Below are 15,912 nucleotides of genomic sequence, written 5' to 3'. Positions count from 1 at the left end.
CATTCGTTGGAGTTCCTCCTTTACCCTTCCCATTAGAGGCAGAGGAAGCCTTCACGTAGTTTTGAGCGAGTACGGCACAGCATTCGGTTTGAGTTTAATGTGATAGGCCCGCTGCACTTTCCCTAGACCATTGCAAAGTTTAGGGTAAGTAGTCTTTAGAGTGTCCATTGAAACCGCGTCAACTCGCACCAGCAGGCCAAGAGCTGTAATGGCGGGCAGGCCTAGCAGTGGAGTGCTCAGGTTTCTTACAACATAGACCTTCTCTGTTGTCTGTTTTGCTCCGTAGTTGAGCTGTAGCTTTGTAAAACCTGCAACGTCCAGTGGTGTTTTTCCAGGGCTTAACAAAGGTTTTTCTGGCTGCTGGAGAACTGGTCTGTGTTCGTTAGCAAAAATCTTTGATAAGTCCGAGTCAGCTATTACAGTCAAATCTGCTCCAGTATCCAGTTTGAAAGTGATTTTTGCATCTTTCACTTGAATGATGGCTGTCCACGCCTGGCCGTCACTGGAAACTGAGCCTAGGAAGAAACCTTGCTCCTCTTCCTCCTCAATACTTTGCACTGTCTTGCTTTGTCTGCAGACGCGCTGGTAGTGACCTTTTTTCCCACATAAATGACATTTTGCATCATTTGCTGGGCACTCAGGTTTCGGATGTGGAGAGCCTCCGCACTTGTAGCATTTATTACTTTGTCTCTTGCTATATTGCTGTTGTGTTTTGGCAGTTTTATTTTTGAACATGTTGAACTTCGTTTTGTCGTGCTTTTGTATCACTCTGTCAACTGTTTTCGCATTTACTTTCATTACATTTGTTTCACTTCTCAAAGCTGACTGTTGCTTTTTGATTTCTTATGACTGCCTGGCCATATTTATAGCTTTATCCAAGTCCAAGTCTTTTTCCATCTGCATGCGCTCAGACAGCCTCGTGTCGGCCAAGCCCACTACTATTCTGTCTCTTATCAGCTCATCGTGGAGCGGTCTGTAGTTACAGTGCTCTGCTAATGCATGCAAGGCAGTCACGAATGCATCAACAGTCTCATTCGGCTCTTGTTTGCGCATATTAAAACGTGCGCGCTCATAAACAACATTTTTCCTGACAATGAAAAAGTTGTGGAAGCTATCTCTCACTTTAGCATAGTCCCGTTGGTCTACATCGCTTAACTTTAGTCCTCTCAGGACGTCATCTGCTTCGTCTCCCATACAATATATGAGAGTGTTCACTTGATTTTCCTCCGAGCTCGCAGACAGATTACTTGCCTGACGGAATCTCTCGAAGCGACGGACCCATCTTGTCCATTCGTGTGGTTTGGAAAAATCAAAGGGCTCCGGCAGTTGAATGCTAAACGTAGCGCTGGGAGTGCTAGCCGCGGTGCTAACTCCTGCCCTCGGACGATCGTCTACGTCGTCATTTGGCATTTCGTTTCCACCTTCCCCTTCTCCTCACACTCGGCAGATGTATGGAGTCTTACAAGGCACACAGCACTTCTGACACCATGTGTGATTCTTACTCTGAATCTGAATAAGTACGCAGGACCACTGTGTGCAGTAAGACCAACTCTTTACTCACTGTATTACCATCTCCCGGCATGCATTGCCAGTGCAAAACACGTAATTACACAATCAAACAATGAACACATACTGCCCATACAACAAATGCACCAGAGACAATTATGAATACACCAAACTCATCTCTCTCTCTCTCTCTCTCTCTCTCTCTGTGCTCCGGCACAAATCAAATCAACACACTGCTTCAGAAACGCTGTGCTGAGGCTTGGTTTGTCTGAACAGAGTCACGTGATCAATGACGTCTGAAGCTTCATTCAGCACGTCACTGCTTCAGTACCTGATTCAATGATTTATAAGGAATTGAACCATTGGTGGGATTTGTGCTGTGTTTTGGTGATTTTGTGAGAGCGAATCAGTGTGTGACATAATTATAGACATGGAGCCAGGAAGAGAGGACGCTCTGCCTGTTCCTGAATAAAAACCAGTTCATCAGCATTTCTGCTCCCAGGTCTAAAATGTACATAAGAAATATGATATACACATAATTATAATGATATAACTTATAGTATATTATATATAAATGTACCAGTCTGCTGGTTAATTACATAATCAGGTGGAGGCAGTGACCTCACAACCTCCTATAAGCTTTAAGTTAAGGTTACTTTATTTATACCCACAGGTACCCACTGTGCTTTACAGAACAATGATAGCATTTGGCCTCCCTTCACAAACACACACACGTAATGAAACCTGACAAAACACATATTTAGTAATTAAACAAAATGAATCAAATCAAAAACAATTCTTATTGAGTTCAGTGACAGCAGCAGGGACAAAGCTGTTTTTATAATGCTTTGTCCTGCATCTTGGAACTAGAAACCTCCGTCCTGAAGAATGAAGCTAAATCCACCCCGTAGAGGATGGGAACCATTTTTAAGGATTGATTAAGCCATCTGTGGTACCTGTTTAGAGTACAGGGAGTCTAAACAGGCCTGTGACTCATCTATCAGACGACTGGACCATCTCACTAACTAATTCAGTCAATTTTTCTCTGTGACAGAGGTCTGACTGAACCATGCCACCAAACAAAAAGATAAAACAGACTCAATAAAAGAACAATAAAACAAAGTTAAAATCTTTCGCTTGATGTGGAAATGAGCAAGTTTCCTGAGGCAGTAAAGGCACTGGTGACCCTTTTTACAGACCGATTTGCAATAAAAGTTCCGTTTTTCATTGATTATGGTCCCAAGATTTTTATATGATTGCACTTGCTCTATTTTCTGACCTTTAATTAAAGTGACTCTGTGCCCATTTTGTTGTTTCCTAAAATCAATAACCATATCTTTTGTTTTAGATATGTTCAATTGGAGATAAGACTCCTCCCACCACTGAACAAAGTCATCAATGATTGGACCGTGGTGAGTTTCACCCTCTTTCAGTAAGCTGACAATAACAAAGTCATCTGTAAATTTAATGATGGCCCTGTTTTCATATCTGCTCTGACACATGTTTGTAAAGAGAATGAATAATAAGGGCGATAAGAGACACCCTGGAGGAGAAGCTGTGGAGGAGAACACTGGGTCAGACAGAACCCCATTTATTCTCACTCTTTGTGACCTGTCAGTTAAAAGATCTAAAATCCAGCAAACCAGGTTTTTCCTGATTTCAAACTCTTCTAAAAGTCTTTTCATTAAAATATGGGGCTGTATTGTATTAAAAGCTGAAGAAAAATCAATGAAAAGAAGTCTTGCAAAAGTCCCTTTACTCTCTACATGTTTAAGAATCAGATTTAGTCGAGTCAAAAGCGCGTCCTGCACTCCTCTGTTGGGCCTGTACACAAATTGCATTGGATCCAGCTGATATTCAATCTCTTCCATAATCACATTTCTGATGATTTTTTCAAAGACTTTCATGACAACTCAGGTGAGGCAACAGGCCTGAAGTCATTCAGGACGTTTGGACGACTAGATTTAGGGACATGAACGACGACAGCTTCCTTCCAAAGCGAGGGCACATTTTGTATTTGAAAGGATTTATTAAAAATAACCTAAAATTTAGGACTGAGTACTTTAGCACAAGATTTAATTAGGCGGCACTAATGTTATCAGGGCCCTGGCTCTTGTTCACATTAACTGTATGAAAGGCCTTTTGGACATCGCTGAGTTCAGTGATGAAGTGTTGAGTATCTTTCAGTTTCTGTTTCAGTTCAGAAGAACTAAAACGAGCATAAAGCATATTCAAATCTCTGTCTGACTTAAAACCGTCTACAATGATCTGACTGCTGCTCTTTTGAAACCCTGATATGGTTTTCATACAAGTCCAGGCAGACCCCAAAATTTTTTGCAGCAAATTTGCTTTCAAGGTTTTTGTAGATCTGTTTTGCTTTCAAGAGCTCGATTTTCAAGTCTTTGGTGACTGCCTGAAAGTCAGTAACAGCCCCCTCTTTAAAAGCCTGTCTCTTTTTCCTTAAACAGGATTTGATGCATTTGGTGACCCATGGCTTATTGTTAGGGTACACTTTAGCACGCTTAAGGGGTATAATCATGTCTTTACAAAAAACTGCATATGAGCTAACATCCACCAAAGCATCAAGGCTGAATAAAAACTTCCCAATCTGTAAATTTAAAACATTCCTGCAAGGTAAGCACAGATTCTTCTGACCACATGATTGATTGATGATAACATAATTTTTTCACCCCCCAAAAATTCATGTTCAAAGCAACATATCAGCCCGATATCACACAGAACTGTCACATGACATCAAACACAAGCTGTCAGCTCTGCAGAGTGGACGATCATAATGAAGCAGTTCATTATAAGCTGCAGACTCAAGCTGCTCTTCATATATTTGTCCACCAGATGTCACCAAAGAGGACTGTGATGAAAGCTTCGAGTAATGAAGCGTTTTTCATTACAAGCTTGGCCAACTGACTACAATCTACAATAAACTAATATGGCTTTTCAATCCTCTCTTCAATCACTTGGTACCACCAGGAACCTTTAAATGGGCACTCAAGCTGCCTGGAGACTGTTTTGTCGTGCACATCAGAGAAACCACAGGTAAGACAATCTTATCCAAAAGGTCAGTGTAACAGTATTGTTTTCCACCAGCTTAACCAAACTTCCCACACTAACTGAAATTTCTTTTCCCAGGCAAACATTAAACAGCAGCAGCTGGAAAACTGGAAAACCTAAAGCCAAATAATCAATAAAACATAACAAACTTTTGTATGAGTGAGTATTGATAAACTGAGCATAATTAAACCTCAGTGAAACCACATATACGTTCTGGTAACTGGCACATATTTATGTTTAATATGTTGTTTTATATTTTGATCAGTTTCAGGTGTTTGTGCGACTGTGTTAACCATCAGTAAAACCACATATAAATCACACTTCTGTGTTTAACAATTACAACACTTGATGCTGTTTTTCTGATTCAGGATTATGTGTGTGATGAGTTGGCCACACAGTTCTTATCTTTCTGCTTCAGACACACACAAAACTGCCGAGGTTGAAGCTTCAGTCTCTTTCTACCCCAGGTCTCACCACATTTCCAAAATGTAAACTCTGAGTCTCATAAGAAATGTGGTTCAAAAAGATGTGCTGATCTATGAATGCATCCTTACTGAAAGCTAAAGATGTCCAGCAGACAAAAACAGCAGCTGAATGAACAGTTATCATGAGCGAGTGTACAAACACTATCATAGGAAATAACAGAAATAAACTGTAGTTTCCATTTATACCTGTAGTATTTTTTCAGCTCCATGTCATCTTCCAATATGTCAAAATATGATTTCATTGTATCTTAAACAAATACAAACTTCTTTCTTTTCCCAGAATTTAGACAAATGAACAAAAAATAAATGATTATTTATTTAGGTATTAAAATAGGAAAAATCAGTTTAAATTAGAGCACCATTAAAACAAGAAATTAGCACAGAAATGCCAAAAGACAAAAACAGAACAATAAAGTGTCTTTGAAAATGATTCAAAAACAGTTGTAGGAGCAGTTTTATGAACCATGTTCTGTTAATATACTGACTAACCAGCAGCAACACTCTGACTCAGTGTTTCCATCTGTGTTTATTTCCATCTTTACAGTCAGGCAGAAACATCTCACAGCAGCTGGAAAAACCAGTGAGCACACTTTAGAGGAAAAAAGTGAAAGTTTATGTTCAACTGTAAAATATTCTCTGTAATGTAAATTGTTCTGCTCTCTGACAAACCATCAGAGGTGCAGCACGTGTATCATTTGGTGTTTGAAGCAGAAACAAAAGCAAAGAGTTAAAGGAAGACACATTTGAAGAAGACACATTTGAAGAAGAAGGAAAATGAAAACAACACGTCACTGAGCAACAACCTGACAGAACGAGAGCCAACAGTTTACTATCAGAACTGAGGCTGATCATTAACAGGGAGCAGCAGGTAACAAGGTCATCAGCAGTGGAGGAAAGTATGGAAGTAATGCTCAGCTTCATATTTGAAGATACTCGAGTATCTTAGCTGCAGGTCTGGAACAATGGTTTTATTTCCTTTCCCATTAAACATCTCCCACAGCCCCTCATCTGTGACCCTTAGCAAACCCACTGGATATCTACCTGTACATAAAGGAGATCAGATCAGTTCCATCTAGACCAGCTGTAACAGGAAAATGCTGCTTACACTTTGATGCATCACTTTCAGTTTGTCATATAAGACAATATATCAGATTGAGGCATTATTTTCCTGCAGTGAGTAAATCTACTTTGTACTTTACTCTTTTCTTTTAGGTAAAGGGTCTAAACAGTACTTGTACACTGTGGAAATCCCATAAGAACGTCTCCTGAACTCTGAAAAATAACAAAACAAAGACTAAAAGGAGGTCATGGGTGCTGATGATGATGATAATGATGAGGAGGAGTAGCATGCATTTAAAAAGTGACTGATGTCCTAGAATACAACAGAACAGTGTCTCTACAAACTTATGAAAACATGACAGTCTTGCATTAGTTTGTATTCTTATGATTTCAAAAAACGAGGGAAAAATCTCCTTGAAATCCACAATTCCTTTTTGTTATTTCTTAGTGTGTGACGTATTTTATTGGCTTTATGATTGGTGCAAACAGTTTCCTGATTCATAATGGAAATAGATTTTAGACACAGGAGGAACACGCAGTGATCAGCAGGAGCAGCTTGGAGTCCAGTCTTCTTCACACTGAGGAGGGACATATATGCAGGAACAGTTGTCATAACTGTTACAACCACCAGATGGCGAAAGAGTCCCACTGCAACTTTAAGCCATGAAGGATGTGTCTTGATGTTTGCTTGTGATAAATCTGCTTTATGTGAGTCTTTTTCAGAGAGTAACAGTAATATGTCTGATTATATGTCTTTAATCAGTAAAGTCTCGCTTTGCTGGAAATCAATAAAAAAATAATAAAATTGTAAACATGCAGCTGTATGTTAGAAGTCAAAGGGTCCTTAAGTCTTCTGTAAATTGACGGGGATCAAATGAAGGACACAAGTATCTGTTCTTACTCTAATAAATGCTGCTTTAATATCCAACAGACTATTTTCCTTCCTCATCAGCAGTAAACAGCTCGACTGCGTCTGTGCATTTGTGTCCTCCATACTTGTTTACACAGACATCTCAGGCTTGATGCCACGATGCAGTGTAGAAACCTGACAACCCTCTGACTCATGTTCAAATGTTCAAGGACATTTCTCAGGATCATGTATGACCCCTTTTTGAAATTTGGACTTTCATTAATAATATTTGTGTTTCTGAGTCATGTTTGTGGAGACTTCTGTCCAACGTAGTGTCCAAATGAAGCCTGAAGCTTTTCTTCACCCTCTTGTCAGATGGTCAGCAACAAAACTCTGTTCCAACCAATGTCTGATAAGAGATGAGACACAGCAGCTGAGCAAATGATCATTTCATGCTGAAGACATCCTCAGACAGAATTAAATACATACATAAGCACAGCCTGGTGCCAATAACACAGCTAATGACACTGCTGTATCACTGGCTTTACTGATTAAAGACCATATCTGAAGGAAATCTTTGAACACAACAGAAAGTGACCTTTTAAACCTGCGACACTGATGCTGCATTCAAGGACCATTAAAAACATCTGAAAGGACTTAAGAACATCAAGAAAATGTGACTTGTTTCTCTGTAATGAAGCTGTTTTAGTGAAGAAAGTTGAAAGGTCACAGAGCGACTGCTGAATCTTCTGCTCTAAACATGAACTCTGAACGTTGTGATGCTTCAGGAGGAAAACTGCGTCAGTTATTCTCTCAGATTAGTTTCATATTTTCTGCATCAGATTTGAGTGAGATCCTGGAATGAAGACAGAAGAAAAGACTTTGTTCAAAGTTTGATTTATAGTCAAACCTTCCAGTTTATTCACACAATAAAACATCAACACAATATATGAATTCATTCATTAAAATCACAGTTTTTCCTCATTTGTTTGATGATTTTGACAAAAACAAACACAAACACACACACATGGTCTGCCATACTCATAAAGAGAAATGTCGACATTTTTCAATACAAATATTCCAGAAACATTTAGAGGATAGAGAAGTTTACATTTTCATGTGGAGAAATATTTTAGTAAATCAAAATGATGATGAGCAGTGATAGCCTCCATAAACAGTCACAGGAAAGATCTCCTTTAAAAACTCAGAAACATCAAGAGAACAACTAGAAGATGTGGAGGTACCACCCATAATGTTTGACTGACAGCTGATCTCTGTGCAGAAATGATGGAGAGAAAATAAAATGAAACTAAAATACAGATTTAAACCCACAATATGAAAGACTTCAGTCTATTTCACTTTAATCAACTCAGCTGTGTCTCCATAATAGTGAAGCCAAAGTCCAGCATAGAGCGGCTGAGTGAATGTGGTCTGGACTCTGTGGAGGAGAGTCATGGTTTCAGAGACGCTGTAGAAGGACAAAATACCTGCTCTGTGATCCAGGTACACTCCTACTCTGGAGGAACGAGGACCTGAGACAGGAGTTTCAATGTTGTTGTACCAAAATGTATAACTGTTGTTCTTACAATCTAATGACCAAGATTTGTCATTATGTCCGAATTTACATTCATTCACTCTCCCTGCTCTGCTGATATTCTTGTATGCGACTGCTACATAAACTCCTCTCCCTCTCCACTCCACCTCCCAGTAACAACGTCCAGTCAGACTCTCTCTACTCAGGACCTGAGACCTGTCAGTGAATCTGTCTGGATGATCAGAATAAGACTGTTCTTGTTCCACTCCTTTTGCTTTTCTGTTCCCCTCTGATAATAACAGGTGTTTGTGTGCTGTGTTTGGATCCAGTGTGATTTCACGTGAATATTTTAAAAATCCAGCTCTGGTCTTTGGCTCTGCTGGATCTGACAGTAAAACATCCACTTCAGTGACTGTCAGTGAGATGTTTGTCCGTTCCTCTCTCAGAATGTCCTGTAGTTTATCTCTGACCTCTGACACAGCTGCTGTCACATCCTCAAAGTAGCTCAGAGGACGGATATTGATGCTGGATGAGTCTGTAGACTCACTGAGTGCTGACAGTGAGGGGTAGTTGTGTAGAAACTGGATGTGATCCTCTGTGTGTGAGAGCTGCTTCAGCTCAGCATCTTTCCTCTTCAGCTCAGTGATCTCCTGCTCCAGCTTCTCCTGAAGCTCTTTGACTCGACTGACTTCAGTTTCCTGCTGGGATCTGATCTGCTGCTTCACACCAGAGCTTCTTTTCTGGATGAGATGGATCAGCTCAGTGAAGATCTTCTCACTGTGCTCCACTGTTTGATCAGCAGACTGATTGATGGCCTCCACCTCCTGTTGAAGCAGCTTCACATCTTTCTCTCTGTCCTGGATTCTCTGCTGGATGTTTTGTCGACTCACCTCCAGCTCTCTCTGCCTCTCAGTCCTTTCTGCTGCAGCTGAGACTGTGTCGTGGCCTTTATGTTCATCCACAGGGCAGAGATAACAGATACTCTGCTGATCAGTACGGCAGAACATCTTCATCACCTCATCATGACGAGAGCAGATGTTCTCCTGGAGCTTCTTGGAGGGCTCCACCAGCTTGTGTTTCTTGAATGAAGCTGCAACAATATTATGAGTCTGAAGGTGTTTCTCACAGTAAGATGCCAGACAGAATAAACAGGACTTGAAGGCTTTCATTTTTCTTCCAGTGCAGACATCACAGGCCACATCTTCAGGTCCAGCATAGCAGTGATCAGCAGGAGCAGCTTGGAGTCCAGTCTTCTTCAGCTCCTCCACTAAATCTGCTAACATGGTGTTTTTCACCAGGACAGGCCTCGCTGTGAAAGTCTGTCTGCACTGAGGGCAGCTGTAGATTTTCTTCTTTTCCTCTTCATCCCAGAAGCTTTTAATACAGTTCATGCAGTAGCTGTGTCCACAGGGAATAGTCACCGGATCCTTCAGTAGATCCAAACAGACTGAACAGCAGAATTTTGTTTGATCCATTTGATTCATGTGCTGTGCCGTTTCACCGTCTCTCAGTGACTGTCAGACAGTTTCACTTCCTCTGAACAGAAACAACCTCTGTGCTCTGAAGGGAAACAGATCTCTGCTCTTGTTCACCTCCTACAGGAAATGAGGCTCACCAGCAACTGCATTTACACCATGTTGTTTAGACCCATCCTGATACAGACACATCTGTGAAGGGAGGCACTAAAGAAATATTTTTACAGAGCGACCAAGAGCCAATCACATGATGCAGGGTGTGGTATGTTTGGTTACATCATGCAGTAACAAGTCTGACACAGTTAAAGTTTAATAGTTTATCTTTACTTGGTGCTTTGAAATGTGACAGTCAACACCCAGAAATTTCATTTTATATTTCTAAAAGTTCAGCAAAGTTTAGGATGCTGTGATAAATAAAAATAAATGACACTTTATATTTTGACATTTTCTAATCTTAGTTCATTCTCACACTTACAGAATGATGCATGGGAACAACTGACTCCACTAAATCAAACCTATGTTCAAATGAGATTATGATCATTAAATAGTAACAAATATTTAAATTTAGCAACAACAAATGTAGATCGGTCCTCAGTGTTTAAAAAAACAAACAAACAAACATTATTTTGTAGTTTTTCCTCTGTACACAGTCACTGTGGATTTTCAATGAAAACATCAAGATGTGCTTGAAATGAAAACTTTCAAGTTTAATTCAAGGTTTTAGTAAAATTTTGCCTGAACTGTTTAGTAATTTTTCACAAAGTGTCCATGTCAGTAATTCATTCAAATGTATTTTGGTCTTAAACTGATCCAGTAAATGTAACTTTTTCTCACCTACTTAATCGAGTATTTTAGTTGTTTAACTGTCATTATAACTAAACTGAGCATCCAAAGCTTTTCTCACTGCAGTTTTGTTGTGCAGTTATAGCAGCACTTTGAATCATCCACAGTTTTATAGAACTGTCTGTTGAATTGTTGTTTTGTTTGGTGCGATGGTTCATTTATTTAAATAATTGATGATAATTTGATATATTTGATTGTTTATTACTGGTGCAAACAACTCATTTCTTCATGGTGCAAATATATAGTAGACTCAGGAGTTTAACTCAGTTTTCTTGGCCTTTGTTTATCGTTCATTTAAAATCTTAATGGGTAAAGATCATCATAATTACATATGAAATTATATGTACAAATTATATGTTCCATTACACTATTAACAGCACAGATTATACAGCAAACATCGGATTCATGGATGGAGCCAGAGGCTAAATGACTGTTCAGTCCTCTTTAGGAAACGATCTTCATATGACGACAAACACGACAACAATCAGCTGTCAAACTGTACAAGAAGTTCACAGTAATGTAAAAGAAGTTATATCACTTTATTTTTAAATGTACGCACTCAGGGTCAGGACTGAAGACACTGATCGAGAAAATACTCTAAATATAAATATTCACCTAAACATTCAAAATTATTCAATTGCATGAAAAGAAATATGAACTCTCTACAATACTGGCTTCTGATTGGCTGAAAAAGCAGGTGCTGAACTTCAGAAGAGCTAAACCTGCAAAACTGTGTAAAACCAGAGTGGATGCTGCCCTCTGACCTTTCAGAAGTACGATCTTTTTATGAAGACACAGAGGCAGAGTTATTATTCATCACTTTAAAGATGATATTCGTTACATGTTCTTCACTCGTTGTCTAGTAAAGTCCAGAGAATGAGACACATAATTTCAAAACATACAGCTGCATGTTAGAGATCACAGAGTTCTTCAGTCTCATGAGAACTCATGGAGACTAAATGTCAGACACATCAACAGTAAATGTCGTTCCTCCCCCCGTGAGTTTGTGTCCTCCACACTTGTTTACACAAACATCTGAGGTTTGAACAGTGTGCAAAACCACATGTTACAAAGCTGCTGAGCTACTGAATACTGGAATATTTCATTCAATATCACCATCTGACCAAAGGACAAACACAGAGAGGATTAGAGCGCCAAACTTTGTTTCAAACTGTTTCAGATTTTAGAGGCAAAAAGCAGAATTTCTACCTGGACAAAGAAATCAAAGCAGGAGAAAAACAAGCTTTTTACATTTATTCAAAGGCATTATGTGAATGTACTCTGAGCCACAGCCTCCTAAAGTAAAGACATTTTATCATCTAAACCAGACAGAGTCATGTTTTCAGCAGTGTCTGTATCCTCCATATAGACCATGCCATGGTCCACCTAGGGTGACCAGGTGTCTGACTTTATGTGGGACTACACAGCGCTCAGTCCTTGTTTCCCTGTGCCACACACACATTGAGCGAAAGTCCAGTTTTTTTATCTAGTTTCTGTCGATCGGTAGGCCCACAAAAAAACCCTGTACAGGAAGTAGATTTCATCTCTCTGATAAAAGGAGTTCTAATCCCTGATCCTATGAGTCTGACCCAGTAGATAATATTTATATGATCATATTTATGCCTTTGTTGTTTCACAAAGGGTTAAAAACATTCACAGGTTGGACTGTGGTTCTCCTTTTAGCGTCTCTGCTGGAATTTTAACTGTGAACCTCTTAGATCCAAACTTCTGACCTGCTCATCTCACAGAGGACAAAAGGGAAGAACCCCGGATCTCTTCTTCACCTCACTTTTATACCTGATCACCCTTCCTCCCCCCTTCCCTCACTGGACGTCACATCTTCACACTTGGGCCAATCAGGTTGTTGACATTTGATCATCTGATGTCCACCCACACCTCATCTCTCTCTCTCTCTCTGATTTACAAGATTTAACACAAAGTTTAAACTTTAAAATCACTTCATTACATTTTCTTTGTTATTCTTAACACAGAATAAAACAGAATAGCCAGTAGTGGGACATGGTTCCAGCAACTCTGATGGTGACGGCCCGTTTGAAGCTGAAGCTCCGGCACGTGTCAAAAAATCAACACACTGCTTCAGAAACGCTGTGCTGAGGCTTGGTTTGTCTGAACAGAGTCACGTGATCAATGACGTCTGAAGCTTCATTCAGCACGTCACTGCTTCAGTACCTGATTCAATGATTTATAAGGAATTGAACCATTGGTGGGATTTGTGCTGTGTTTTGGTGATTTTGTGAGAGCGAATCAGTGTGTGACATAATTATAGACATGGAGCCAGGAAGAGAGGACGCTCTGCCTGTTCCTGAATAAAAACCAGTTCATCAGCATTTCTGCTCCCAGGTCTAAAATGTACATAAGAAATATGATATACACATAATTATAATGATATAACTTATAGTATATTATATATAAACGTACCAGTCTGCTGGTTAATTACATAATCAGGTGGAGGCAGTGACCTCACAACCTCCTATAAGCTTTAAGTTAAGGTTACTTTATTTATACCCACAGGTAAATTTGCTTTACAGAACAATGATAGCATTTGGCCTCCCTTCACAAACACACACACCTAATGAAACCTGACAAAACACATATTTAGTAATTAAACAAAATGAATCAAATCAAAAACAATTCTTATTGAGTTCAGTGACAGCAGCAGGGACAAAGCTGTTTTTATAATGCTTTGTCCTGCATCTTGGAACTAGAAACCTCCGTCCTGAAGAAAGAAGCTAAATCCACCCCGTAGAGGATGGGAACCATTTTTAAGGATTGATTAAGCCATCTGTGGTACCTGTTTAGAGTACAGGGAGTCTAAACAGGCCTGTGACTCATCTATCAGACGACTGGAGCATCTCACTAACTAATTCAGTCAATTTTTCTCTGTGACAGAGGTCTGACTGAACCATGCCACCAAACAAAAAGATAAAACAGACTCAATAAAAGAACAATAAAACAAAGTTAAAATCTTTCGCTTGATGTGGAAATGAGCAAGTTTCCTGAGGCAGTAAAGGCACTGGTGACCCTTTTTACAGACCGATTTGCAATAAAAGTTCAGTTTTTCATTGATTATGGTCCCAAGATATTTCTATGATTGCACTTGCTCTATTTTCTGACCTTTAATTAAAGTGACTCTGTGCCCATTTTGTTGTTTCCTAAAATCAATAACCATATCTTTTGTTTTAGATATGTTCAATTGGAGATAAGACTCCTCCCACCACTGAACAAAGTCAGCAATGATTGGACCGTGGTGAGTTTCACCCTCTTTCAGTAAGCTGACAATAACAAAGTCATCTGTAAATTTAATGATGGCCCTGTTTTCATATCTGCTCTGACACATGTTTGTAAAGAGAATGAATAATAAGGCCGATAAGAGACACCCTGGAGGAGAAGCTGTGGAGGAGAACACTGGGTCAGACAGAACCCCATTTATTCTCACTCTTTGTGACCTGTCAGTTAAAAGATCTAAAATCCAGCAAACCAGGTTTTTCCTGATTTCAAACTCTTCTAAAAGTCTTTTCATTAAAATATGGGGCTGTATTGTATTAAAAGCTGAAGAAAAATCAATGAAAAGAAGTCTTGCAAAAGTCCCTTTACTCTCTACATGTTTAAGAATCAGATTTAGTAGAGTCCATAGCGCGTCCTGCTCTCCTCTGTTGGGCCTGTACGCAAACTGCATTGGATCCAGCTGATATTTAATCTCTTCCATAATCACATTTCTGATGATTTTTTCAAAGACTTTCATGACAACTCAGGTGAGGCAACAGGCCTGAAGTCATTCGGGACGTTTGGACGACTAGATTTAGGGACATGAACGACGACAGCTTCCTTCCAAAGCGAGGGCACATTTTGTATTTGAAAGGATTTATTAAAAATAACCTGAAATTTAGGACTGAGTTCTTTAGCACAAGATTTAATTAGGCGGCACTAATGTTATCAGGGCCCTGGCTCTTGTTCACATTAACTGTATGAAAGGCCTTTTGGACATCGCTGAGTTCAGTGATGAAGTGTTGAGTATCTTTCAGTTTCTGTTTCAGTTCAGAAGAACTAAAACGAGCATAAAGCATATTCAAATCTCTGTCTGACTTAAAACCGTCTAAAACGGTACAGTGTTATCCTAATAACAAACCGTGGGTAACACAGGAAGTCAAAGCTGTCCTCAACATGAAGAAGAAGGCTTTCAGGAGCAAAGTGAAGGAGGAGATGAAAGCAGCACAGCGGGAGGTGAAACGCTGCTTGAAGGAAGCAAAGGACACCTACAGGAGGAAGGTGGAGCAGAAGTTGGAGAGGAACAATATGAGGGAGGTCTGGAATGGTGTGAAAACCATCACAGGCCAAAACACCAAGAACAGCACAGTGGGGGGGACTGTGGAGAAGGCAAACGAACTCAACAACTTCTTCAACAGGTTTGACCAGCCCACAACCCCCCCACCCTCACCCTCACCTTTACTACAGAGCCCTCTCCCCACTCTCCTACCTCCCTCGCTTCCCCCCCTTCCTGACACTATGACACCCCCCTCCTCCAATCCCTCTCTCAGCAGCAAGACATCTTCTTCCCCCCCCTCCTCCCAAACATATCCCAGTGTCACAGTGGATCAGGTCAGGAGACAACTGAGGAAGCTTCGCCCCAGAAAGGCAGCAGGCCCAGACAAGGTGTGTCCTAGGATGCTAAAGGCGTGTGCTGCTGAACTTGGGGAGCCGCTACAATGAGTCTTCAACCTCAGCCTGCGACTGGGGAGAGTGCCCGCCCTATGGAAGACATCCTGCATCGTCCCGGTCCCCAAAAAGAACCGGCCCAATGAGCTGAATGACTTCCGACCGGTGGCACTGACGTCACATCTTATGAAGACTCTAGAGCGGCTCTTCCTCAACCTCCTCCGACCACAGGTACAACATGCCCAGGACCCACTACAGTTCGCATACAAGGCAGATGTCGGAGTGGAGGATGCCATCCTGTACCTCCTGCATAGAGCCCACTCACACCTGGATGGGGGAAAAGGCACGGTCAGGATCCTGTTTCTTGACTTTTCCAGTGCCTTTGATACCATCCGGCCCTGTATGCTTCAGGAAAAA

At 40.4% G+C, this 15,912-nt stretch overlaps 1 protein-coding gene across 1 annotated transcript; it reads right to left on the bottom strand.

The window, feature by feature from the left end:
- Positions 1-7,895: 7,895 nt before the first annotated feature.
- On the bottom strand, positions 7,896-10,187 carry LOC146368134 (tripartite motif-containing protein 16-like). Its single transcript, XM_084912698.1, has one exon. The coding sequence runs from the start codon at positions 9,985-9,987 to the stop codon at positions 8,320-8,322; it is 1,668 nt and encodes a 555-aa protein (XP_084768824.1). The 5' UTR covers positions 9,988-10,187; the 3' UTR covers positions 7,896-8,319.
- Positions 10,188-15,912: the final 5,725 nt, after the last annotated feature.

Source organism: Perissodus microlepis, chromosome 18 (genome assembly GCF_051167445.1).
Source record: "Perissodus microlepis isolate ML-2025 ecotype Zambia chromosome 18, ASM5116744v1, whole genome shotgun sequence".
NCBI classification, from domain to species: domain Eukaryota; kingdom Metazoa; phylum Chordata; class Actinopteri; order Cichliformes; family Cichlidae; genus Perissodus; species Perissodus microlepis.
This window is presented reverse-complemented; position numbering and strand designations above follow the sequence as displayed.